At 39.5% G+C, this 27409-nt stretch overlaps 2 protein-coding genes across 34 annotated transcripts in view; one reads left to right on the forward strand and one right to left on the reverse strand.

Moving 5' to 3' along the window:
- Nucleotides 1-27409, reverse strand: part of agpat2 (1-acylglycerol-3-phosphate O-acyltransferase 2 (lysophosphatidic acid acyltransferase, beta)) — a 120543-nt gene that overhangs the window by 35998 nt on the left and 57136 nt on the right. For all 3 annotated transcript variants that reach the window (XM_077498336.1, XM_077498334.1, XM_077498335.1), the window contains one exon: nucleotides 24305-24395. The gene's annotated coding sequence lies outside the window, so the exon portion shown is untranslated. The remainder of the gene's footprint in view (nucleotides 1-24304; nucleotides 24396-27409) is intronic.
- Nucleotides 1-27409, forward strand: part of fnbp1b (formin binding protein 1b) — a 52544-nt gene that overhangs the window by 18640 nt on the left and 6495 nt on the right. For 4 of the 31 annotated variants that reach the window (XM_077498277.1, XM_077498272.1, XM_077498270.1 and 1 more), the window contains exons 5-16: nucleotides 3779-3841; nucleotides 5466-5570; nucleotides 7269-7286; nucleotides 9933-10061; nucleotides 10942-11088; nucleotides 13030-13227; nucleotides 15419-15607; nucleotides 20249-20356; nucleotides 23396-23410; nucleotides 23680-23715; nucleotides 26449-26558; nucleotides 26632-26764. In XM_077498277.1, the coding sequence (XP_077354403.1) occupies nucleotides 3779-3841; nucleotides 5466-5570; nucleotides 7269-7286; nucleotides 9933-10061; nucleotides 10942-11088; nucleotides 13030-13227; nucleotides 15419-15607; nucleotides 20249-20356; nucleotides 23396-23410; nucleotides 23680-23715; nucleotides 26449-26558; nucleotides 26632-26764 (1251 nt within the window). The remainder of the gene's footprint in view (nucleotides 1-3778; nucleotides 3842-5465; nucleotides 5571-7268; nucleotides 7287-9932; nucleotides 10062-10941; nucleotides 11089-13029; nucleotides 13228-15418; nucleotides 15608-20248; nucleotides 20357-23395; nucleotides 23411-23679; nucleotides 23716-26448; nucleotides 26559-26631; nucleotides 26765-27409) is intronic. The other 27 variants (XM_077498271.1, XM_077498274.1, XM_077498276.1 and 24 more) reach the window with 27 other exon arrangements.

The raw sequence follows: 27409 nt of genomic DNA on the forward strand, positions 1-27409 counted from the left end.
GCTATGTAAGCTTTTGTGAAGCCCCCTCCACCACTCAAGTCCTTTTCCTGCTCTTTTGGCTGGATTTGATCTGGAACGTTCTCTGTTCAGTGTCCAGATTTGGGAGCCTATAGACTGCAGAGTGACACTTGTGGGGATTTTCCCACAACTCTTTTCACTGCTTCGGTTCATTTTGATGCACTACAATTTACAACAAAAAAAAAGGCACTGAGAAGCACATTTTAACCTTTCTGTTATGGTGATAGTCACATTGACCCTCTAATTTCCTTTTAAAAAACAAGTGCACCAAAAAAAAAGAAAAAAAGGCATGAAAATGTGCGAGAAGAGGCCCTGTAACGAACATCTCAAGGTTGCGGGTCAATTTGACTTTGTGGATTCCTTGAAATATCGTTTGCTTAACTGAACCAAAAATGGCTCCAAAGCCTCCTGTTGTGTTGTGGATCAACATTATTTTAGACGAACTGAAATGCACAAAAAAAAAAAAAAAAGAGGCAATGAAACACACGTCTGAACTCTCCTGTTATGCTGCGCTTCACCACGTTTGCTTTGAATTCCGCTAATTGGCCAGAGTCTGCAAACCTACCGGGTTAGCATTTCTTCAATGTTTTCAAGGCCTATCAATCATAATTCTTCATATTTTTAGACTATTCATAAGTATGAAATAAAATGGAGATATTTTCTACTTTTTTTGTGATGTGATTGGACAAGTGCGTCCAGTTGTGTCTCACGAGGCTTATTTGTTTGCGTAACGCTCCCACCCGCCCTTCGCTGTTTGTGCACCTCCGGCAAAACTCAGCTGGGGTAGCATCCAAGGTGAGGCCCAGAATGTTGTTTTCACCACATCACAGCCTGGATTTCAGAATTCAGGCCAGTTATGCAAGCATATTTAATTAGATTTGAATGATAAAAGCCCCCCCCCCTTTTCCCGTGTGACGAGGACACCGGATTGTGATTGTGCTGAAGAATGATTATAAGGTGTTCAGTCAGCAAACAGGCCGCTGATCTCAGGCTTAGGTGTCATCTCCATTAATGACTAAAGCGCCGGCGTGTGCTACTTCAACGCTACTTGCCATTTAGTCCGCTTTGTGCTTTAGATGTGCACTTGTAGCCGCAGCCCACATTGCGCTCAACCAGTTGGAAACAATAAAAAAAGATTCCATCTTATTTGTCCGACAGTTAGGAAGTAAGCGTCTAGCCAAAAGTCAGGTGAAAACCACAGCGCGTGCGTGTGTGTGTGTGTGTAACAAGTCTTTACGTTTGTGCTGTGGATGCTTGCCTTGTGTACAAGCGCTGAAGGCAAAGGAGGCTGACGCAACCACAGGCTAAGAATAGCATTCGCGTCAAGAACACATAAAGCAAGTCCAAACTAAAACGAAGGAACTGTGAGACAAGACCAAGTGAAGAACAAGACGGGCAATTTGAGGCTCAGTCAAGAAGGAAATGTGAGGCAGAGTCAAGACCAAGTCTCAGTTTCAATTCCTTGCTCTTATCTCCCTTATCTCCACTATTTCTTCTATGATTTGTGGCTGTTTATGATGATTATTGTGCGTGGTGACAACCGTGCAGGAGTGTGTAAGAGGTGGATGCATTCCTGTGAAGCACATCGTGCCAATGAATGACTTATTTCAATGCGCATGCAGATGTGAACAAAACCAAATTTAAACCATGGCCACGTACTCCGCAAGGCCTAATTATGCAAATGTGCTTTTCCTTTTTCTTTAGCATAACACAACATTAAAAACAAGAAGGTTTACAAAGTGTCCATGCGTTGTCACTTATTATCAAGGTTGAATTAAAACTGGCCTGTGTTGATACCCTAACCCTAACTTATGACAGCTCTATCCCTAACCTTGCCCGACCTCTAAATTTACAGTTACTTATGACGCATTAGGTGCCCGCAAGAGTTCATTTCAAGATGGCGTTATCATAAATATAGTGTATTAGCATTATCTTGAATTTGTCAGAGATATTAGTGGCACTCTGGTATATCCTTCTATCAAACCGTGGTACCCTCATCAAAAGAGCAAACCGCTTATACCGCTGATAGCAAGTTGCACCAGTTTTGAAACCGTGATTTAAAAAAACAAAACCAAAACAAAGCAAAAAAAACAAAAACTAGAGTATCCTTTGAAAAACGGTTAACCGGCCCATGTCGATTCCTCCTTAATAATCCTGACACTTCCCATTACGTCAATGAAATGCTTTATTTCTATTTGGGAAAATGTTTGGACAACGTTCGACTGATCATCCGTCCTGTTGGCCAAACGTTTTCCTGATACACTTGTATACACAAGTGCAGCTTTCATGGACGGCACAAAGAGCGCCGAATAGTTGGCACTGGTGCATTCCCGCATGCCTCTGCTCCCGTCTGATAACCTGGAAGGAGCCGCTTGAATTCTTTTGTGCGTGTGGAAAATGTGCTGTATTTGTTTTCAGGACCTTGTGATCACAACGCGAGGTCTTGGTTCGCGTTGATGGGCGTTTTGGAAGCGTACCGGATGTCGAATATTTTCCACAAATGTAATGCGGAAACATTTGCTTTGTAGGAATGAAGTCAGCCGGCCTGACACCGCATTGTCGTCTTTGCATCTGCCGTTTGTCCTCAGAACAGAATATTAAAGGAAAAAAAAAAAAAGACATTGTGCACATTTCGTGCACATGACGAGACTCCCGGGGCTCCGCGATGCTTTGGAGTACTTCCTCTGAAACATTCAAGCGCTTCCTTATTTTAACCAGCTTCTCTAGAAACTTTGGGAAAAGGGAAGTGTGACTATTGTTGTGGTAAACGTGTCGTGTAAATATACAACATATTTACCATATATGTATGTATGAATATGCATGCATCACAAAACATGATTTGCAAATATCTGCATGATAATCACAAGACATGCTCAGTAGAAGCGCAAGACATTTTTAAAACGATTACAAAACATTCTAAAATGCAGTATTACAGTAGCATAAAAATTGGCCAAACATTCACAGCAATAGCAGAAATAAATTAGAAAACAAAGGAATTGTAAAATCCAAATATTAGCAAAGACAACTGCCAAACTATCGCAAAACTGTATTTTAAAAAAAATTGACATTAGTCGTACAAAATGTTATAAAACCTGCATAAAAATTTGGAAAACAACTGCATATGCCTCAAAACAATACTGAAAACAATCTAATGGCATTCCTCCCTGTGGTGGTTGGCCATCATCCCTCTCAGTGTGGATGAAGTCCTCCCTTTCCTCACAGGGTTCTCCTGTGCCCCGCCATGTTGTGGTTTGCGCGTGTCTTAGGGTCGTACGATCATGGGGATATGTGGGGAAGGGTGGCTTTTTCTTTTTATTATATTATGGATGTTTTAGTTGTTCAGCACTTTGAATGTATGAAAGGTGCTATATAAATAAAGTTTGATTTGATTTGATGTTTGATAACAATTGCAGAAAAAAAAAAATCAGCAAAACATTCACAACATCAATCACTCTCAAAAATGACCTCAGACATTTACGTCATAACAATCAAGCTGCTGCTGAATCAAGCTGACTTGTAGCCATCTGCTGGAGCTGGTGCAAAATCTCTCATTAGGCTAACGCGGAATGAGGTCATACTACAGTACGTTTATGGATTGACTGTGCATACACTTGTATCTGCTTACCCTACTTTTGCCCCCGTCCCCGCCGTTATCGCGAGAGTTAATATCGATCGTGTTTGCGGGTGACTTGAGAAGCCATTATCCTCATTATGTCAAGACAGCGGCGGATGAAATTTGTGTTTGTGTGTCTTCCAACAGCACTTCCACGATGGCCGCAAAGCACAGCAGCACATCGAGAGCTCGTGGAAGCAGCTGGAGTTGGTGAGTCATGTCGACTGCTTCTGCGGTTGCGTTTGGATTTTTTGGCTTCTGGCGTTGACTTTGGCTTTGCTTTTAATAAACTCCGCAATTGTATCAAGGGAAACATTTAGATAATGAGCATCGAACTGAAACAGAGATAGAGAGAGAGAAAAAAATAAGGATCACTACAATTTTTTTTTTTTCCATTAACAGCAAAAAGAGGTAATAGTTCTTGAAAAAGTTCTTTTCCACCATGACAATTAAGTATGCCAATACGTTGTTACTTAAAATGATCTGATATTTATAAGCATTTAAAATATTTAAATTGACATTTTTATGAATGCCATTTTTCATTGTTTTTCTAATTTCTTTTAAAATGTATTTAATGAATGTAATATTCTTAATTTTAAATGGGTAAACTGCATTTTAGAAATACATTTTACAATTGAACTGAAATTATATCCTACATTTTTTCTTATTTAGATTTATAGTTTTCTATAATATACTGTGTAAAATAATTTCTAATTTTATTTCAAATGTAACATTTTATTTTATAAAATAATTTTACTGAATATGCAAATTATACACAAGTCCAAGTTTTAAAATTATCTTTAATTTTTATACTACCTTTTTTGTAGTTTTTCTTATTAAATAAAAAATAATGTCATTCATTTACTTAAATAGAATATGAGACATTTTTACATTTTAAAACATCCAATTAAAAATGTAAGTGATTTTTTTTTAATTAATTTACTAACAATACAGTAATTATTATTTTTTTAATTCACATTTTATTCACACACAGGCGCGCAACCTTTGACACACACATTAATAATCTTTGTTGACAAAAGTTCTCCTCATATTTGATTTAGAAATGCACTTTACTTTACTTTACTTTACTGTATGTGACCATACAGTCAGTCCAGTGCGGTCATGGTTGCGCGTGACAAACTCCACTGAAGCAGATGCTGCCGTGTCTCATCTATTTGCTTTAGTGGCGAATTTGCACAGAGCAGCAGGCCTTATCTGTGCCTCCTCACCACCCCCTCCCCAGAATGAGCATGACTGCGTTCAATGATCTCTTTGTGAGGCTGATAGGCAGAGTTCACAGTGCACGCTGGACCCCGACAAACTCCTGATTGTTGCTCGGGGGGGGGGGCGGGTCAACAGAGGGTTGGATGAATGCTTGTTTTTGCGCAGACAAAATACCACTATGGACGTATGTTTAATCCTTAGCCCTCCAACTTTGACCTTGTGTCATAATGTGACCCGTGTTGCGTATTAAAAAGCGCATATGACGCATTGCATACAGTCTCGTACACATTAAAATTCTTATTATGAAGGTCACCTTGGCGCCGTGTTGTATTAACCCTTCCTACATTTAGCATTTTAGCTGTTGTAGTACCCCTGGTTCGACATTCGCAAATTATTTTTTCTCGCAATACTAAAAGTAGGGCCCAGCCAATTTATGGATGTTTTTAAGGCTGATTCCACTATTTAGCATTATAAAATTCCAAACAGATGAATCGCCTGATTAATTAGGAAAATAGGTCAGGAATAAAATGACCAATGTGTTACTTATCATTGTTCATGAAGGTGTCGTCTTTAATTTCAGTGATACTTAATCTGGGCTTCCTTTTTTCAGTGTAAAAGGAAGTTTGAGCGTGATTGCAAAGAGGCGGACAAAGCACAGCAATACTTTGACAAGATGGACGCCGACATCAACGTGACAAAAGCCGACGTGGAAAAGGTACGTTGAATGTCCTCCTTTCCAGTTTTGACTTGCCACTTCCTGTTTTGACATCCAAGCCAAAGAGTCCTCAAACTTCCCTCCGTAGCAGGGGTGTCAGGCTCAAGAGTTGACACAGTTCGGACCCGATTATTATGCAAATACGGGCCTGCGGAATAAAGAGCCTTTCTGCTCAATGGTGGCGGGGGAAAAAAGAGCCCTGGAGCAAGCGGGACTGGCGAAACAAGAGCCGCCTTGTCCCGTCGTCACAGTGGAGGCATTTGTGGACGCGCACTGTACAAGCCTCGTGCATCACACATAATTAATTAGCGCACAACAGCCGCGCCACGACGACTGTCACAGAGTCACAATAACATCATATGATTTGTCGCTGCAAAGGCAATCGACCGTGGGTGAAGTCCAGAAAAATCATGGTTCGAAAAGCGGGACGGTTCCCGAGCGGGAACTTGAGGCTTTGCAAAATAGTTGGCAATGAATTACAGCTGTGCCTTAACTTAGGAGTTGAATTTGTTCCATGAGCACACTTGTATCTCAAATCATCTACCACCTTTGAAATGAATGGAAATTCAATTTCAAGCTATTTGCTGGGGGAAAGGATCAGGTCGGTGAAATTGTGTTTTTTCAGATGGTGGCAAGCTTCCCATCTATCTCTGCCAGCAATGTATACTGACAGGCACAAAAAGTGAATGCTGTCACATTTATCACTACACCATCAATCAAGTATGAACTTTTTGTGACATTTCTGATTGGTATTTGCATTAGCTCAATAAAGTTACTGCTAATGTGTAAAAGGAACACAAGTGACAACATTACATTAAAGTGACACTGCACACGTGGTATTATTTTGACAAGTTACGAGCCCATGACTGTTGCCGTCATTAACGTGTCATGTTGTCAGCTAACTTGGTATTCCCCCCCCCCCCCCTTTTTTTTTTTTGCTGTGCACTGCGCTAGCCTATAATTTGAGGTTAGCCTCAAAGATGACTTTTTCTTGCTGTGGAAATCACAAAGTTGCGCCCTTACTTCTATAGCGGAACACGTAAAGTTTACAAAATTTATATATATTGTCAATAGTAAAACACAATAAAGCAGTCTACCTTAACTTTGGTAACAAATGTTCTGTATGGTAATGCTGCACAAAGTAACATTTGTTTACATATGTTAATACACGGGTGCCTTTATTTACATTCTTCACATTATTGTACTTTATATATATATATATATATATATATATATATATATATATATATATATATATATATAAAAAAACACGGAAAATATAATGCATATATAATAATAATATGAATGGCAAAACATTGGCAAAAACCATTCGTCCATACGATGACAAAATGTTTGTGTAAAATTCACAAAACTATCACGAAACAAAGCATAACAATCACAAAATGTCGCATAACAATAACAAGTACATTTTGGAAAAAATTGCAAAATATTCACTAAACGACCAAATATATTCATGAAATATTCTAAAACGTTTTGAAAAAATCTTTGTAGGTCAATGAGGTACTCCTGATATCTCACATAATGCGGATTGTTGCACCTGATTGTTTACAGCACTTCCACATTCGAGCGACGACAAAGCATCTACAGCAAAATCGAATTTAGCTGTAGCGGGCCTAACCATCCCCCTTTTTTTTGTGTTTATGTGTTTGTATATTACTTTTCCAATGCCTCGCCTAGAAGCGAAGTTCCCTCAAGGTAGGTGCGGTGGACAGGAGGCGTTTTCTTTGTGTCTGGACGTCCGTGGCTTGCCTCACTTTTGTCGTTTTTTTTTTTTTTTCTTTCTTTTACATGTGCAAAAAAATCTCAAATAGAACCGCAATCTGTCAGATATGACAGGAAACCCAGACAGGATGTGATTGGTCTCCATGGCGACACACGGTGGTGTTGTGCAAGCGCACTTTGCATAGCACGGCATGCTCACACATGCACTCACACTTCGACATGTGACTTTTTTTTTTTTTTTTTTTTTTTTTTGGAAGCTTGATCCAGCATATCACCTTCCTCCTGCGTAGGTTGTAACTTCCACACTTGGATCCTAGAACGGACGCGCTTCCTCTGCTGGAATTTATGATGATGTCAGCTATTGCTTATCCATGTGTGTGATTGTCTGTAAAATCAAAGTAACCGTTGCACCTTCGAAATGTTGTGAACTCAAAACAGGCATCTCAACTCATAAATTCCCTATTAACATGAACGGAAATGGTATTAGCGTATTTCATACAATTAATAATGACATTTTTAAATAAAATGTAAACTGTGTAAACATCATAATTCAATGGGCTTTGTCCTGCTCCTACTGGTGGACTTGTATTTCATTACCGGCATTTGCTTTATGCAGAGGATAAAGAATATATGCCTATATTGCTGTGTGGTCTGTCGCACGTGTTGCTACCATTTGTGTACTAATTACCATGATGAAGCACTAGTTTCATGAGCCCATCTATGGTAATTAAATTTCCGTGTTAGCATTAAGCTAATGGACATGGTTTTGTTAAATGTTTTGAAATTTAAGGCCCGACTTTACAGTGAAACGCTCATATTGGCATTTGGGCGATTAAGAATTCACCTTTTAATGTGATGAAGTGTGTTTGAGTTTTGTTTAGAGATTTAGTAGCGCTTTGTCACCTACAGGCTATTACAAGAGGAGCTAGGTGCTAATCAAGTTCCCCTTTTTAGAAAATAACACTTTTCAAAATGTTTTGTGTTTTTTTTTTTCTTCCTCTCCAGGGGTTGGCTTTATTTTGCCAAAAGGAGGGGGAGGAACCAGAATGTTCGAAAAGGATTTTGCCTGAAAAATGTTCCCTGGAGGAATCAGAAAAGTGGCTAATTTGACAACGCAGTTTGTGCTGTTGGTAACGAAACAAAAAACATTTTATTTTCGTAAATTGACCTGACAAACAAATCTTGATTAATTGATAAAAATCATCAGCTTCTGAGGAATATTCTTGCAGAAACTGTTCAATTTTTAGTGTCATCGGGACTTCGGAGGCTGCACTGTTTTTTGTTTTTAATTAGTTTGTGTTGCGCAGGCCTCAGTTGTGATGGAAAGAGGAAACAGACAAGTTTAGTTTAGCTGCACATACACACGGACGTCTCGCTGAGATAATCTCATCTCCATCTGCCGTGAGCTCTAATAGGGGCGCCCCTGCTGCACTTGATCATCGTGAATGTCAAATTAGCCAAATTAACTTCAAATCCCACCGTACAAAATGGCCCCCCTCCTCCTTTTTGGCTGTCAAGCCACAAGTTTAAATGTGTAAGGCAGGGATTTTCCTTGCTCAATTTGTGGCAAAGGTGATACTAGCGGGTATCATGTGTCAACCACTGGCGCCAACAAGTATTGACGTGCATTAGAGTGTTCGAATTATTACTCAATTTATGAATGTTTTGAACATCTTTGATAAAATTTTCTCTGGCCCTGTGTAGGACCAAATTGAAGTAAACTCTTTTACCGCCAAAAATGTTTAATAACAATTAATAAAACCACGATTGACGTCAACTATGTTTTTTTTTTGTTTTTTTTGTTTTTAATCAATAGGCAGTGCAACATCTAAGTGCAGCACTGCCTGGTCAATGGGTTGTGGAATCAAAAACACTTAACTATGGTATCTCTTTTCAATGGGCTGCCGGTTTATAAAATTACAATGAAACATGACAAATCTGATGAAATAAAACGTTTTCAAGGATGACATGAATGACGAAAGCCGTTGTTACATTATATCTTAACTCACAGTACGTCACTAAACACGATCTTTCATGTGGTACCGACCATGTTTATGTAGTAATAGCACACAATTTTCTGTTTGCCTTGGAAGAGGAGTTAAAATGTTGGAAATCGGCTGGCACTGTGGGGGTTGTTTTTTGTACAACGTGTGGCAGGAAAAGAGTTAAAAAGAAAACGTTTTCTGTGATTGCAAGCTGTCTATTTATATCATTTAATTACTCCATCCTTAACTTGAATGCTGCCGCCTTGTGGAAGGGTAAAGGTAAAGATGCCACTGGAGTTTTGCTTCTGTAACACATACAAAAAAAAACGCACACACACAAAAAAAAAAAAAAAAGAGTTTTGGGTCCCAACGAATTTAAATCAAGTTCAGTACTATTTTTTTGGTTAATTTTCTTATGTATAACAATTTTCTAAAAACCAAAAAATGTATGAGAACAACATCCTGCTAAAGCGTGCATGTGCTTGTATGTGCGCACAAAAAAAGTACCAATGTTTGTGTGCTCCAGCTGTGTTTGTGCATTTTTTATGTGTGTATGTGATACATCACTTGCCTCACTGTTGTAACAACACTTTTTTTTAAAAATTTTTTCCCCCCCTTCTGTGTTTGTGTTCAGGCGCGGCAGCAGGCTCAGGTCAGGCACCAGATGGCGGCCGACAGCAAGAACGATTACTCGGCCTACCTGCAGAAGTTCAACCAGGAGCAGAATGAGCACTATTACACCGTCATACCCAACATCTTCCAGGTACGGAAAAATGTTGGAAGACGTATGAAGTAGAGATAGACCGATTATCGGCCGGGCCGCTTTTTTATGACTCTGAAGGCCGATAAAGCCGGAATCTCACCGAGAAGTGAATGCTTGCGAACGTAGAGCAAATTTTGTTTTCATCAGGATTTGTAAGATGTTCACGGACACTTTTTATTTTGTTGCAAAGACATTTCGAACATATTCAGACAATTCTTCACTGTCTGCGAAGATCTTTTGAACCCTGACGAAAACCCGAAATTAGATACATTTCATTTTGCATACATTTGTCACTGCTGACACCAGGAAGTCCCAACACTTTTTGATTTATTTAAAAAAAAAAAAAAAAAAAAAAAAAAATAGAAATTATGTTGAAATTTTGTAAAACTTTATTTACAGTAGAAAACTTGAAAAAAAATATTTATTTATTAATTTATTCACTGCAAACACTGGGAAGACCCAACACTTTTTAACTTATAAAAAATAACATTTTAGAAATTATGTTGAAATTTTGTAAAACTTTATTTACAGTAGAAAACCATTTATTTATGTATTTACTTGCTTAGTTTTGAATTTAGCTAAACACATGCTGATGACCCTGGAAGTTCCCTACAATTTCTACAATTTCTGTTAAAATTTTTAATTAAACTGTCTATTGTTTATATGTTTAAAATGAAAAGAAAAGGTTGTGTTTTTTTTAAAACGGCATTTTCTCTTTTACTGCAAATGAATACCAGCTTGAAATATCGGTTATCGGCCTCCTTGACAACTAATAATCGTTATCGTCATCGGCCCTGAAAAAAAACAAAAAACATATCGGTCTATCACTAGTGTGAAGATTTCATGTCACACACGTCATGTGCATTTTTTTCTGCGGCAGAAACTCCAAGACATGGAGGAGAAGCGTATCGAGCGGATAGGAACGTGCATGAAGACGTTCGCCGACGTGGACCGGCAGGTGATCCCCATCGTGGGAAAGTGTTTGGACGGCATGACCAAGGTGGCCGAGTCCATCGAGGCCAGGACGGTGAGCCAAAAAAGAAAACACGAACAAAGCGTGTCTAATCTGTCAGCAAGTCATACGCCGGCCGTGTGAGGAAAATCATCCCGAGGGGAAATTTCATACTCGCACAATTTGGGCGTTTCCGCCAGCCTGCTTCAGTAAACAAGCAAAATGTCACATGCTCTCAAAGCAAGGCAAGGCAAATTTATTGGAGAGCAAAGAGTTGGGCAAACTCTTTCAAAAAAAAAAAAAAAAAAAACCTTTTCAAAATGCCGCAGTAACTTGGGACTCGATGTCTCCGTCTGATTCACGTTTCCTCTTCCTGCCCGACCCGCTTGTTTTCGTCACGCCCGACACGTTTAGCTGGTTGTCCCCTATTCTTCTCTCGCTCTTATCACCCCGCCTGAAAACACGGCAGACGGCAGGTCGGTGATGTGTGGCGGCTTATCTGCAGACCTGCCGATTTCGCGGGAGAATCACGGGAAGCAGACAGCGGCGCGTTGAGATAAAGTTTGACAGATGAGCGAGGACAAATGGGAGTATTTAGAAGTCGTGGCTCTGCCCTGATTTTTATTTATTTATTTATTTTTGGTCTTCCCGGAGTCTCATTCAAAAGCTTTTTTTTTTTTTTAAGACTATAAAATAAATTTTCTCATCAAACTTGCATTTTTTTTTTTTTTTTTTAGGTGGATAGTAGGGCTGCACGAAATTGGAAAAACATGCGATTTAGTTTAGTTATAACGATATCGATGTTCTTGCGATATTTAACATGTACCAAAAGAAATTACATTTTTATTATGTAGTGAAAGAATGACATTTTTCTTCATGCGGCAAAATAATCAAACTCAATGTATTCTTAATTAATTGTAATTACCTCTCGATAATTAATGTTCAACTATTGGATGATAGTACATGTTTTCGTTAAGTGCACTGTGTTCCAACTATGTTTTGCATTTGCATTATGAGGGTTGGAACACCCATAGAACTAGGGGCGTGGAAACCAAATAAAAAGAGAGGGTAACGAGGGGATTTTTTTTTCAGAGAGTGCAGTATTGAATTGAATCAGTCAGTTCCTCTCCTCTTTCCTCGTGAGCTTTGAACTGAGTGTCTTCTCTCCTTTTTTGTGAAGTTGAATAAATGTCAGCCCTGACAGTCTGACTGGTCAAATTCAGATAAAAGCATAAAATGCCATATCAAACTTATTTCACTTCTTTGCGATATGCATATTGCATAGGCCAATATCGCAATATCGATATTTTTATTCGATATATTGTGCAGCCCTAATGGATAGTTCATAATCAAGTAATGTGATCATTTTGTGAATATGCCGAAATACCCCCCCCCCCCCCTTTTTATTGTATTATGGATGTTCTAAAAACAAAACAAAGTTTGATTGAATATGCTAGGCCCACAAAAATGACTCACTTCAATTTTGACTTAGCAGCGACGTCCAAAATCAAGTTGGAACAAACCAGGCGAACTATTATATCAGATTATGATTGTTTTTCGAATATATGATTCGTTCATCGATATGTCCCAATGTGATAACGCAACGACTTCAAAATCATTATGTTACGACAATAATTTCAAAGTTCACTGAGGTCCAAAGTCACGTTCCAACAAACCAATCGAGTAATATATCAAAACTGCTGAGGTCATTGAGTTGAATTCTTGCTCTGTTGGGTCACATATGTCGTTACTTGTTAACCGTGGCCTTGTGAGACTCTTTGACGATTAATAAATTTGACTTGACTGATGGCCACATACCATGAACAATTTCTTGAAATATGATCACTTTGATAATGTAAACTCATAGTAAAACGGTTCAAAAATCAAGTTGCATGTTGATATGTCATGTCAAAACTGCTGATGATCATTTTGCAGATATGGGATTGGTGACGCAATGAGCACAAAATCATCCTGTCAGGATCGCAGATTTTTTGTGATTGAAGGTGTACGTTTCAGGACTCCAAGCAGGTTGTGGAGGCCTACAAGTCCGGTTTTGAGCCGCCGGGAGACGTGGAGTTCGAGGACTACGGTCAGGCCATCAAGAGGGCGGTGTCGGAAACCAGCCTGAGCAACTCGCGCGGCGGCGAGGCCCGCGAGAGGCCCACCGGCAGAAGCAAAGGCAAACTGTGGCCCTTCATCAAGAACAAAAACAAGGTAACACACAAGAGCAGCAGCAGCAGCAGCAACACCCACCCAGAAAATGCACCGCGGGTTTTTCTGCTAGTATTTTGACGCTTGTTTATTTCCCCCCTCACCTCCTTCACCGACGTGGAGCGTCCATCCCGTCTGTAACACACACTAATGCATTTTCCCGCCTCCCTGGATCCATATTAATTCACCCGCCCACCTCACTCTTGTTTTCCACTGACTGGCTGTCCACTTATGAGTGGTGATACCTGATTTCTGACTTACGGGCTGGTGGTACACTCTTTTGTTTTTTTGAGGCTGTCACGTCACTTTTGGGTGCTTTGTATTTAGGATGAATGTCCTTAATATGGTGCGTGAGAGGTATTTAGACGACACTAGAAGTAATACAGTAATCCCCCGTATGTTGGTGGTTCACCATTAATAACTTGTTTTTATTTCTTTTTTTTATTTTTATTTTAACTCGTTTAACTAGAAGATGCCATCAAAGTTGTGTCTAAATGTCTAAAAGCAGTACAGTCATTTGGTGTCAAGGAAGTACACTTGTCACCTAAAAGTTAAAAGGTACACTTACTGTATTAGCGACTCTAATGCTGCATTCGGGGATGGTCAGAAGTTCAAACCAGGAAGCGTGTCGGGAACGCCCCCTTGAACTCCACTTGCGAAGTCGGAAAAAAAGGACCCCGACTTCACCAACGGAATAGAAGCGACGTCACTGGACAATGGTTTCCCCTTTGGAAACAAACGGTAAAAAACGGTAAAAATGGTAAAAAACACAATTTACTTGAGTATAAAACTAGATAGCTTTCTTTATTCATAAATATTCGACATAACTTCACGTAACGCAACGTACGTGGCGGCATGAAATTATACGGTGAACTAAACTGGATAGAATGCTTATGAAATAAGATAAAAACAATAAATGAAGCAAAATTACGAGAAGGTAAGTTTGTAGGAGGTCAAAAAAGAGTTTTAAGAACCAAAATAAAAAACAATTTACCGCTATCCGCCATTTTGGTTGTTTACGTTCATCTCGCTTTCAGGTCGGAACTGGGAAAAACCAACTCGGATAAATCCGACTTGCCGACCATCCTCGAATGCAGCATAAAATTCCCGGTTCAATTAGAATTGGTATTTAAAAACATCACGTTCACATTTTGATATCATGACACCAAGAAATACAGTTGCAACTAGGCTTTGAACCGATGACTTGACTAGTCAATTTTACCACCAAGCTTGAAGTCAACTATAACCACAAAGCTCAATTTTGGCGTTTCAATCATTTCTTTGTCCCGTTTTGCAACACATTATGCTATGGAACACAACATGGAACCAGATGGTTTGTTGACAAAACAAAACAAGCCAAACAGTAAACACAACAACAAACTCATGCTAATGCTAACCTAGCTTAGCGAAATTGTCATCATGCAACAAAAATACTGGTCAAGTCACAGAAAAGAGTTTTGCCATTCTGCGCCGCAAATAGCAAGTACTGAAATATTGAACATTGAGAAGTTTAGAGAAAGCGTACAGTGAAATATAGCTTCGTCTTGAATTTTTAGGAGGGAAAAAAAAAACAAAACCAAAAAAAAACAAAACAACTTTTTGTGATTATAGTACTTCCTCGTCACCAACTAACTGCGCACCAAGTATGTGGAGACCGAAAAACTAAGACCTTTGCAAGTTCATCTGGTGTTGTTAGTAGCTGCATGCACACGCGCACTTCTGATGCTTGAAATGGGCTAAAAGTCTAAAACGATTTAAGATGGCGTCAATTCTTGCGAAAAGCGGGGGATTACTGTACTAGCACAAAAGCATCAGAATGGCCTTTAATAAAAAAAACAAAACTTGCATCTCTTGGTAGTCTTTTGCTTTGGGAATGACATCATCACCGTGCATGGCATCATCGTCTCATCTTGTCCTCGGACATCTATTTAGCCAAGAGTTGCTCAAAAGGGACGCCTGCATGCGCTCGGGCTGCGATGGCTGCTTGCTTCAACGCACCTCTGCTTCGTCTTCTTTTGTGTTTTTTTTTTTTCACCGACGACATCGACGTTCCCCTCATGTTGTTTTGGATTTCATTTTCTTCAACGTGTCAAGGAGGCTTATTGATTTTGTTTTCCCTCCTCCTCTTCCTCCGTTGGGATTCTGTACCCCCTTTTTCTTCTTCTTCTTCTTCTATGATTTTCCTTACTGGTAGTTTATGTCCCTGTTAACGTCCCCCCGCCAGCCACCGCCCGCCCCCCCAGCCTCATCCCCGCCCTCACCCTCTGCTGTTCCCAACGACTCCCAGTCTCCCAAGCAGCACAAGGAGCCCCTCTCGCACCGCCTCAACGACTTCATGGCCTCCAAGCCCAAAATGCACTGCCTGCGGAGCCTGAGGCGAGGGGTAAGTGCGTGCGTCTGCGTGCGTGTGTGTGTGTGTGTGTGTGTGTGTGCGCGCCAAGCTTTGTGCATGCCTTTGTGTGTCTCCACACCTGAGCGCTTCACCTGCCGCACTGTATGGGCCCACAAGGTATCAGTACTCGTCAGTTAGTCACATGTTTTTAAAACAACTACAGAAGGTATGGGAATTTATTTGCACAAATGCACTTTTTACAATATGTTTTGCTTCCCCAAAATTTTTTTACCATCCACAAATTATTATTATTATTATTATTAATATATATATTTTTTCATTATTATTTTTATTAAAGGGATACTTGACTCATTGAGCCATTTTCAGCAGTTAAAAAGTTAATATTTTGTCTATAATTTAATGTGGTAACTTCATTATTTTTCATGTACAATTAATACCTTTTAAAAGTACATTTTTCTACTTGCTGTCGACTGATGATGACATCACCTGCGCTGAGGAAGTAGGTAACGACCAATCGTGGCACAGTTTACTGACCACACCCAGAAAACAGGTGAGCCATGTACAGGTGATATCAACATCAGTCGACAGCAAGTAGAAAAAATAATTTTTAAATGTATTAATTGTACATGAAAAATAATGAAGTTATCAAATTCATTCTGGAGAAAATATTAACTTTTCACTGCTGAAAATTGTTCAATGAGTCAAGTATGCCTTTAAGTAATATTTCAACAAATTTTGGCCAAGGTTTTAATGTATTCAACTGCAGAGACGTTCCGTTTATTTGTGAAAATGCAGTTTAATAACTTTTTTTTTCCATTTAAAAAAATAAAAAGTTTTCTCAGTTTTCCCCTCACAAATAAATGGTAATCAACAAATATGTATCCACTAATAATGGCCAAAGCATTTATTTACTCAACTTCAGAGAGGACCTGGTGTTCATTTGTGTAAATACAATTTAAAATCTCCATTTTCTACAGTGTTTTACACAAATAAATAATAGTCAAAAGAAGAACGCATTTGCCCAAATATTGACCAAAGGAGAGCAACAAATAATGCCGTGTCATGCAATTGGTTATTTTGTATAGTCGGGTGGATAAAAATATACTTTAGGACATTATATTTTTTAAGTTGGGCATTTATTTACCTAACTGAAATGTACAAATAGATTTACATGACTATGCACCCCAATTTCCCCCTAACTCCATTCTTTCTCCATGCAAAAAAACAACAAAACATTTATGGTATTAATGTAACTTCAGATGAGTAGGACCTGCAGAAAAATATCAACCATAACATACAAATTATTAAGACAAACGCAAAAGGAATATTTTGGAGGAAGTTGCACAGCAACCTTGGGGAGAATTAGTCATCAATGTGAAGGGAGGTGTTAAAATTGTTGGGGATGGCACCTTAACACTAACTGGGGCATGGTATTTATTAGACGGACAACCATAAGGAAATAAATAATCATAATGAAAATAATAATCATATATTACATTTCATGCCTTGACTCATACGGTGCGGTCCAGGTCCTTGTTCTATTTTATGGAACTGGCTTCCCTGTTCCCATGAATCAGTGACGGCTGTCTGATTCACCAGCTGCGTCTTCATCTTCTGTCCTCATTCTTAACACCTCACGACACATCAAAACTTCCCCACCATGCGCCAAGTTGACAGCAGCATGGAGACTCATCCTACTTCTTGCTGGAGGCAGATTGTTCATTTCAAAAGGGAATGCAGATGTGCAGTTCCATCGTTTTTTTGTGCTCGGTCTGAAACACTGACAACGGACGTGTAAATAGGAAAGTAGCACAGTTGCAGGGAAGTATGTTTGAAGTGATTCATCTCAACAAGCTTTGTTTGGTGCCAAGTTGTCTTGGGACATTACAGGAAGAGCAGAAAAAGGCGTGCATGGTGACGTTTCCAGTGAATATGTGAGGTTGGTGGACCGCTAAGATGCTGGGGGTTCACTTTCGTGCAAAATGGAAGTTTTGCAGTCAGTGTCGGAGTGACTTCCTGGACGTTATCAACAGCAGCACAACCAAGGGTGTCGTCACTGAGGTCGAAAGGCACCTTCCCGTTCCCCGTCCGGTTGGCCCTGACCTCAGGACTGCTCACCTTTTCCTTTGGCGCAAAACACAAATATACTTAAGGCACCTCACGACGTAGGTCAAATGTGACCTACTTGAAGTCGGTCACCGTTTTCAGTTGTTGTTAACGTCTATTGTGGGCTTGTTTATCGTGGTGAAAATGTATGGAAAATTCTGCTTCTGAAGTGGTACACTTAACAGGAGCATGAAATGTAGTTGACAAAAAAAAAAAAAAAGTGTTGGAAAAGACGCAGGAAGTCTGCCGTTTTGGTTTGAAGTGATGAACTTGTCCAAAAGGATTTTGTTTGATGTCTACCAAATTAAAACCGTATATACGCGATGTATTGGTGATGCGAAATTGTAGAAAGTTGAGTGTAGACCATTAAATTAAATTAATTACCAAAGACTAAAACGAAGGACATTTTTGCTATAATTATAGGTCATTTTAGTTAGTTCTGTAAACATAAAATGTAGTTTGTTTAACGTAGTTTTCGTTTTGTTTTGTTTTTGTTTTTAAAGCATTCGTTTATATTTTATTTCATTAAAATAGTTTTTTGAATTTTAGTTTTAGCTTATTAAACCTTGCTTAGGAAACGCTGCGACCTTGAACAAACCCTGACGTGGACTCAACGTTCGTTAGCGTCGCAAACTGGATACGGGCAATGAAGTCAGCTTGACAATCGCAGCTCTCCGCCAAACGTTGACCCGTTTATCGCTTGCTTGCACTTTTCTATTTCAGAAGGGGGCAGCCGTTATTCAAAGGAGAATGAATTGGTGTGAACGTGACATATGAAAGGCACAATGCAAAGCGCAGAGGAAACCATTGAAAGTTTGGCCAGAAAGACGAGAGAAAAAAAAAAAGCGGGAAGGGCTGCGACGGTTCTTTGAAAGCGCGATAAGCGCCGTTCAATCCGACGCGTTGATGACGAACGTTACTGTTGAAATGAAAGCTGCTCGTTTTCCCATGTGTCCTTTCATCAGATGGAGTCGGCTTGTAGCACTTCATGCCTGATAGCGACTTATCTCTGTTTGCTGTATATCCATGTTTGTCCATGTTACAAACTTTTGGGATAGTTGATTAATTCCACCCCCACTGGCACACAAAATTAATCACATTGTATTCTTTCTTAGCCCGCATTATACGATTTTGTACAAAGTAAATACTGGGCCAGTATTGCAGATCATTTTTCAATTATTTCACTTGCTCGAAAGAAGTTTTTGTGATGTTTCCGTTTGGATTGCTTGTTAAAAATATGACCTCAAAATGGTTTTCTGAATCTCCCTTTTGAGTTCTAATTCTTAAAACACAGATGTCAATCAAATACCAATGCAGGATCTGTACGACAGATACTGATACTAATACATTTGAGTTACGCTTGCGATTTCATCAGTTGGCTAAATCTGATTCATGACCCATTTGAATGATTTTATTTTATTTTCATCAGGGGGGAAAAAAAAAGTATATTTCTGTCTCTGCAATTGGCTGGCAACCAGTTCAGGGTGTACACCGCCTACTGCCCATAGCCAGATGGGATAGGCTCCAGCACCCCCGCACCCTTGTGAGGAGCAAGCGGTTCAGAAAATGAACGGATATTTCTATCCGTTTCCGTTTTGCAGCTATTAGCATTACAATATAGCTAAGTATCATCATTATTCACAAATCTGTATAGAATTGTCGAGAAAAAGCTCGTTTTCAACATGGCCCTGGTTGATCTCTTATACTGTGAAGCCCCCTGCTGGCCGTTTTTGTAATTACTACCATTGCTTCAACCGTTCTCTGCAGTTGAGAGGCTGCATCAAAGCCTTCTGCATGCTGTAGCATAAAAAAACAAACAGCGTATACCTAGCGTATAACCTAGCAAAGAGGTATATTTTTCATCAGCAACTAGCTGGCAGTAAGTTCCACTAAAATATACATTTAGTAAACATTACGAAAGCATAGTACTTACAGGGGACGGACAGTGAGGTTTAAAAATCGATATTATGGATCTATGCATTGATCACCACAAGTAATTCCACAATTGTGCCAGTGGAGGTATGCATACAGCATAAGGATTCGTTTATGAAACGCCTTTTGAGCATTTATTTGATGTCCTTCATATCCAAATTAAAAGTCCATGTACTAGTACACTGCTCGTAGGACAATTTAGTGCATAGGTAGAGCGACTTTCACTGCTGGAGGACATTTGTGAACACTATTACAACTTCTCTGGAATACTAATAGAGCAACTAACTTGGACTCAGCTTTAATCACATTGCCGTCGATTACACAAAAAGATTTAGTTCAAATCCTGGTTACTAGTGAGGCAAAAACTAGTGGATATTTTGGTGCATGACACATTCCTACTAGTTAGGCCTCGTCGTGTTACTAGTGCAGCACAGTAGAGTACTAGTAAGGCCAAAAGTGGCACTACAAGTGACAAAATGTAATTTGTAAGCCACAGTCAGTCTACTTGTGCACAACAATTTGGTCAAAGAGTGAACTAGTAATCGTATTTACGATACAAATATCGAATACGTGCTCAAATGGCGTGTGTCAATTGACGTCTGTTCTCTCCGACAACCTTCACGACCACAACAGCAGCAGCAACAACAACAACAATCGCCGCGCTCGCGCGTTTGTCACAAAGAGCTCATGAAGAGGACTCTGGGCCGGCCCACGTACGCTTTCGAAGCTCGGCAGTACGTCGTAAGTTGGTGCGACACCCTCATAAAAAAGGAGACCCCTCCCCCGCTGCTGTCTTTGGGTCCGATGATCCGGGACGATGACCTCATCCCCACGCATCACATTGCGCCGGCTTTCACGTTCCCGCCCGGCTTTCTTTTTTTCCCCCCAGACCTGGCGTCAAGTTGCAAAGTGTCGCAAAAGCACCCTTGGTGATGTGATGATCAACGTGATGATGATGATGTCATCGCCAGAGGTGGGGGGGATGTGAGTTACACGCGTTGACTTGAGTGGACAAATTTTGGGAAGACAATTCTGAAAGACTAATTGTACGTGAAAAATAATGAAAATATCTAATTATAGACAAAATATTCATGTTTGACTGTCAAAACTGGCTAAATAAGTAAAGTATCCCTTTAATATCTTCACCTTTGGACAGAAGATACAACAAATCCCATCATAATCTGTCATGTGGGTCCTGGGCCAAAAAAAGAGAAGTAAGTGGGTGACTTACTTCTCAAGTATGTCAAGAGACCAAAAAGCTACAAGATATCAGAGCGCCTTGGGAAATTGTCCAGCTCCATTCTCATTAGTCGAGAAAATGAAATGTTTGGGTTTTTAAGACCAACTGATCCAACCACTTGAAGTCAAAGGAGAACTAATAATTTTCATCATTCCTCCCAGGATTGCAGCTCTTACTCAAACTTTGGCTGCTAACATTGGGGAATATTTATGGTACTCATTTTGCATTGAACGTGATCCAAAACTAATTCAGGCATAAAAAAAAAAAAAAAAGAGCTCATTACCTGGTTTTGACAAATACCTTCTGCATGATTATAGAAACCCACTTTTTGTTTACTTAATCCAAATATCTACACAACTTTACTCGACTTCATGTTGAGTGGGGGATTGGTTAAACTTTCTTGACCCCCCAACAGTAACTCAAAATTGACCTCTAAAAGATCAAAACTTCACTTCTGGACTCATCATCAACTCATCCCGCTGATGGTCACACTTCAGGGGGCCGCGTAATTGATCCCTGCAGCCTCCCGCAATGTACATGTTTTATATATGTGTCTGTCTGACTGCTTGGAAGCACCGTTAACCATGTCTGGGATGGTAGTACATGTAAAATAATTCATTCTTATTATACATTTTTTTTCTGATTCAGATGTAATTATGACAGCCAAATATTTAATCAAATGAATACAACAATACTTTGGCCTCACTGTGACTAGCTGCTCCTTTCGAGGCTTATCTTTTCACAAAAACTTTTTGGACTTTATAGCACATCCACCACATTCTGAGTATTTGAGACGGCAAAGACGAGTGCAGCAGGTATTACGGTGGAGTTTCCAAAATGGTGGGTGTGTGTGATTGGATCGGCGGATGATTACCGGAGTGTGCACCAGCCTGCGAGTCTCATAACCGGATTACCACCAACATGAAACACAAGAGCTGCTTTAGTGTGGTCTCCTCACAATAAGTTTGTCTCGGTCCATCATCTGCCTCCTTGTTTGGGATCTGCTTGCGTGCTCTTAGCTCCCCCTGCTGTCCAGTGTGTGCCATGGCAGCAGGAAGTGAAGGGGTGGGGGCACATCTTCATGCACTCCTCCTCACCCATCTTCCCCTTTAACGCCTCATCCTTCATTTTTTTATTTTTATTATTTTTTTTAGCACAGCGGTTCTCAAGCTGTCTGGGTCCAAGGGAGACATTTCATATTTATTTATATTTTATGCTAATAAATACAAGTACAATGTATGGCCCTAAATGCCCATAAGAATTAAAAAGATGGCCGAGTTTGAGAAAAAAAAAGAAAAGAAAAAAAAGATGGAATGTTACAATACAAAATTAATCATTTTAAGAGGAGAGCAACATTTCTTCCCTGAAAAAGAGTGAAATGAACAATTTTGTCCAGATAAAGTCATAATCTTGCGAGAATAATGCGACATCTTTGCAAGATAAATTAATAATAATATGCTATTAATTAACTCGTATAGGCAGTATTGTGACCCGTTTCGGGGCGTTTTGTTGGTTCTGACCAAGTCATTTCAAAATAAGATATGGCCTATGGGCTAAGAGTCGAAATTTTGAGAATAAACATGTAAATTCCACAAGTATGAAATTATTCTTGTAATTTCATGGATTCTAGAAGACACACTTTCATCCTGTAATAATACATCATTTTGGTCTTAAAAAAAAAACAAACTTTATTCATAGACACTGTAGCTGGCTAGCTATCAGGCCTTCTAGCTAACTAGCTAGCTATCAAGCAAGCAATCGAGCTAGCAACCTAGACTGCCAGATAGCTAGCAAGCATTTATTTAGCTAGTTAGGTAGCCAGCTAGCTAGTTAGATGACCTGCTAGCGAGCAAGCAAGCCATGTATTTAGCTAGACAGCCACCTAGCTAGATAGGTGGCCTGCTAGCTAGCTAGCTAGATGTGGGTCAGCAAGCAATCTATCTAGCTAGCTGGCTACCTAGACTACTAGAAAGCATTTACTTTGCTAGTTAGGTAGCCAGCTAGCTAGTTAGAGGACCTGCTATCTATCTAGCTAGCAAGCTGAACAAAAATAAACACATGGCAACACTAAAAATTGAATCCTCTTTCTATGTTCACAAGAGGTTTATTTATTAGATTTGTTCACAAATCTAATTCAGTAAAAACACCCATTTAAAAATTTAACTTCATTGTGTGTGGCCCAAGACACACCTACGCAATAATTATGTAGATTTGTGAACAGTATTTGACAGAAGCCTCTTGTACAGTTATTTTATTTGAGTGCTGGTCACTATGTGCATGTTGGTAAGCACTTAAGGAACATTGTTTTACTTCAATTTGCGGACCCCCAAGCTACCCCGTGGACCCCAGTTTGAGAACCGCTGGAATTTAGCAGATGTGAAACTGCCGATGAGCAAACATTGTTTTTTTTTTTGTTTTTTTGTTTTTTTGGAAACGGCGCAATGTCCCTCCCGTTTCCCTCGTTGACGTTGACTGTGTTGTTTCTCTCTTTTCCCGCCTCCCCCGCTCCCCTTTTCCTTCCTTCCTCCCCCACCATGAAGCTTTCTCTCAAGCTGGTAAGCATGACCGTGTAACCGCACCACCACCACCACCATCAACGCAGCATGATGCATGGCCACCCTGTAACACAGCTGTCGATAACACAAGTTATTGTGCTTTTGTTGTGACTTTGGATTTGCTGTGACGTGACAACGGGTGTTGTCTCATTGCTGTTATTTATTTTAGTTTATTTTTTTTGGTGCTTTTTTGTTTTGTTTTGTTTTGTTTTGATGCCATGGCTTTGTTGTTCCCCGTAATCCCTCTCCCATCCTACTCTGTGGCACAGCTCACACTCAATTCCCACGTCCGGAATCTCATTGAGGTGATCACGTTTTACTCTTGTTTTTCTTTTTTGAGATGACCTGCTAACGGCAAGATACTAACTTTGGAATCATAGTTTACCCCCCGCACTGCATGATTTTTCTTCACTGTGGAACGCTAAATGTTGTAGTAGCGCAGGTGCTGGAGTTTTAGTGATTGAATGATTCATATTAAAAAATATATATAAAATAGGAAATAGGGCTGAACAAAACGTTTTTTTCCTGTAATTTATTGTGTGATTATTAACACAAGCAATAAATGTAACCATTTTAAGAAACACTATCAGATGTAAAGGCGAAGGAGCAATGTTGAAAGAGTTTGCGTTTTTTAGAGTTAACTTGCGAAACACTTCGACTTGCCGTCTTTTAAAGGTCTCACTGTTAACTTAAAAATAATTCTGCCAGATGAGTGCGGCGTTAACATAAATCTATATTCTATATCAGGTTACAACAAAAATGCAAACAAATCTCTGGAATTATCAGTTCAACGTTTCATGTTTCATGAAACAATCATATGAACTGCACTTCTTACGTACTGAACCGATCTAGATGCTGCATAAATAAATAAAGTAAATAGACGTATATACTCACCGGCCACTTGATTCTGTACGTACATCTTGCTTGTGCTGCTGAAGCCCATGTGGCTCAAGGTTCGACGTGTTGTGCGTTCAGAGATGCTTTTCTGCATAAAAAAAAAAAAAAAAAAAGCCAAAATGAAGCGTTTTGTAACCTCTGCGATTTTCTACTACATCAGTTTGAATTTGATGAAATGTTCAGTCCTGATAAAAAAAAGATTTTGAAAAGTGGCAATAGTTTAGCCTCAAGCATGAGGAAATATTTGACTCAAATTGACGAGTCCTGACTGGTTGAGAAGAACGTGAAGCGATCTGAATGTGATTGGATGAACGACTTCAGATCAACTGAGGACAACGGAGAAAGTGACGAGCTTGTGTTTAACAACGATGATGTCATTGATGAATCAAACATCAACTCGATCACTTCCTCGTTGTCTATTAAAAAGAAAAAAAAATGGCTGTAGTGGACAAATGCTTAATGTGCTAGCTCCTGCTGACCCTTAACCTTTATGCTTATGCTAACATTCTGTAGCTGGTTGGTAGAAGAAGAATGAAAATACAAACACGAATCACCTGTTGTGGTTTTTGATTGATTTTGATCTTGTAGATTTTTTTGTATGAACACTAACAGGTTAGCATGTTGTGCATGACAATCGACTGTGTGTGTTTTTGGGAGAGCGCGTGTGGCATGTCCGGAAGGGCTCGCATGCGGTCATATGAACCACTGGGCTAACTCCATTTTGTTATCGTTATGGTTTAATTGAGTCGAGGAATTCATATCGTTCAGATGAACATTTATCTTAATAATAGTTGACTTCCATTATGTGGCAGCAACCACAAAACTGTGAATAACAAAAATGGAGCGAGCCCACTAATTCTCAATGGGTTGCCATGGTGACCATGCATGTGTGAGAGCTCCAGGCTTGTAGTTAGTTCCAGCAGTCAGACCCCGTACTGAACAAAACTCAATGAGATCCAAACCCGCCGATCCACCTTTGTAGGTAGTCCACCTTTAGCCTCAGTAGACCCCCCCCCCCCCCAAAACAAAAAAACAAAACAAAAAACACCAGAACCTTAATTATCCTAAAATAAGGCTCTTAGAAAAGATATAAACAAGTCTGTATTACCAAAAAATTATACTAAAAATGTTGCAAAAAAAATTACAAGTTACAATGTGTACATTAAAATGAGGGGAAAATAACAAAAAAAATGTAACCATCCTGTTATTTTGCAGGTCAAAATTATTGTTAAATAAGATATACAAAATGCTTTTGGGATGTACCGTACTCGGGTCATATTGACCCGCGAACGTTAATGCTGTTCCTGGGTCAGTTTGACTCAGAAGAAAGTAATGCAACACAAGAGCTGAATTAAATTAAAAGTGGGAGGAAAACACATAACCACTAAATTAAAAAGACTCTTACAAAATAAACCTACGTATGTTGAAAAAAAATTCGAATTAGAGAAAAGAATATTACACTAAAATGTAAAGCATAAGAATGAACCTCTACCTAAAGTGGCCATAGTTAGTGGATGAGAGGTCACCGTCTCATCAAAATATTCTTTCAATTTTTTTTATAAAATTTACTAAGAGCGTCATAGTCATCGCTAGGCAGTGTAATTTATAAAAAAAATAATTGCTGTAATTTAAGAAATGTAAATCTTGCAATAATAATAATAAAAAAATATTAGACCAGATATTTTGTAAATGAAATCTTAAATTTGGTCATGAAAGCAATTGTAAAATTGTAAATTAAAAAGGAAAGTAAGCGCAAATACAGTTCTTTACAGTAAATAACAATGAAATAGTAACTGAAAATATGATTGAGCCCATATCATATTTAGTAAATAGACAAAGGCCCTAATAATTCTTAGTTTGGCTTCCTTAGCCTTGTTCGTACTTGAATACTTGATGTATGTTGTCAAAAAGTTTCAAAGTAGCCTTTTTTTGTGTTGTGTTGTTAACACAAGACATCTAAAACGGTTTTCGACTTTATTATTTTTGGAGTGGCCAACGTGTCTCCTCCAGGTCAGGTACTTCCTAACATTCATCCCCGGTCAAGTGACTTCATCGCCCAACTGGAGTCACGTGATCCCCGCAACACCGTTTTTTTGCATTTATACTTTGTTCCCCGTTTTTTTTCCCTCCCGGTCTTTCAGGGTTCCGGACCCGAGGACTTCAGCCACCTGCCGCCAGAGCAGCGCAGGAAGAAGCTGCAGGGCAAGCTGGACGAGCTCCACAAAGACATTCAAAAGGAGACGGACCAGAGGTGCGCCGCAAAAAAATTCAAACCCAACCACGATGAAATATGTCAAAAACACGGCAAAATTTTCCTCCTCAAGGGATGCGCTCACAAAGATGAAAGACGTCTATGTGAAGAATCCGCAAATGGGCGACGCCGCCAGCGTGGACCCTCGGCTCACCGAGCTCGGACAGAACATCGAGAAGCTGCAGCTGGAAGTGCAGAAATTTGAGGCAAGTCGTCACGGCGACGAGTGAAGCCCGTTCGTTCCATTTAGTTTCTCGGAAGGCGGCCAGCCAGCCGGCCAGCGATTCGCACTTGTCCAGCTGGACTGCACCCAAACGAGCCTGCTCCACATCCATATTAGGAGAACATGCGCTGCTTCATTTTACCAGGTTGACAAACACCTAATTTATTAAAACAAAGTAATGGCAGCCAGCTACATTCTCTACATTTGGGTTATTGGAGAAAAGAACCGTGGGCTTGCTCCATTCCTCGAGGTGGGGAAAAAAAATAGCTTCATTAAAACAAAGTAAAGCTACATTTCCCTAAGGTTTGTGGTGCATTAAAATAAAGTAATGACACTCACCTTCATTCCTGGAGGTTGTCAGTATTACTTTAACTTGATGCAATTATCTTAAAATCATTTTGAAAAATTGTATCTTCATTGTCTCAGGTTGTTGAAAGTTGCTGTATTAAAACAAAGCAATAATGTTCTGGTGGATGACTCTGTCTATTGAAACAAAGTAACAATGATTAGCCTGAATTAAGGTAAAATATTTTAAGCGACAAGAAATTCCATTTTTTAGATGCAAAGTGAAGACAAGTGTCGAAAATGATGTTGCCCATCGTTACTTTGTTTTACGTTACCAAGCGTT

Source organism: Festucalex cinctus, chromosome 15 (assembly GCF_051991245.1).
Source record: "Festucalex cinctus isolate MCC-2025b chromosome 15, RoL_Fcin_1.0, whole genome shotgun sequence".
NCBI classification, from domain to species: Eukaryota; Metazoa; Chordata; class Actinopteri; order Syngnathiformes; family Syngnathidae; genus Festucalex; species Festucalex cinctus.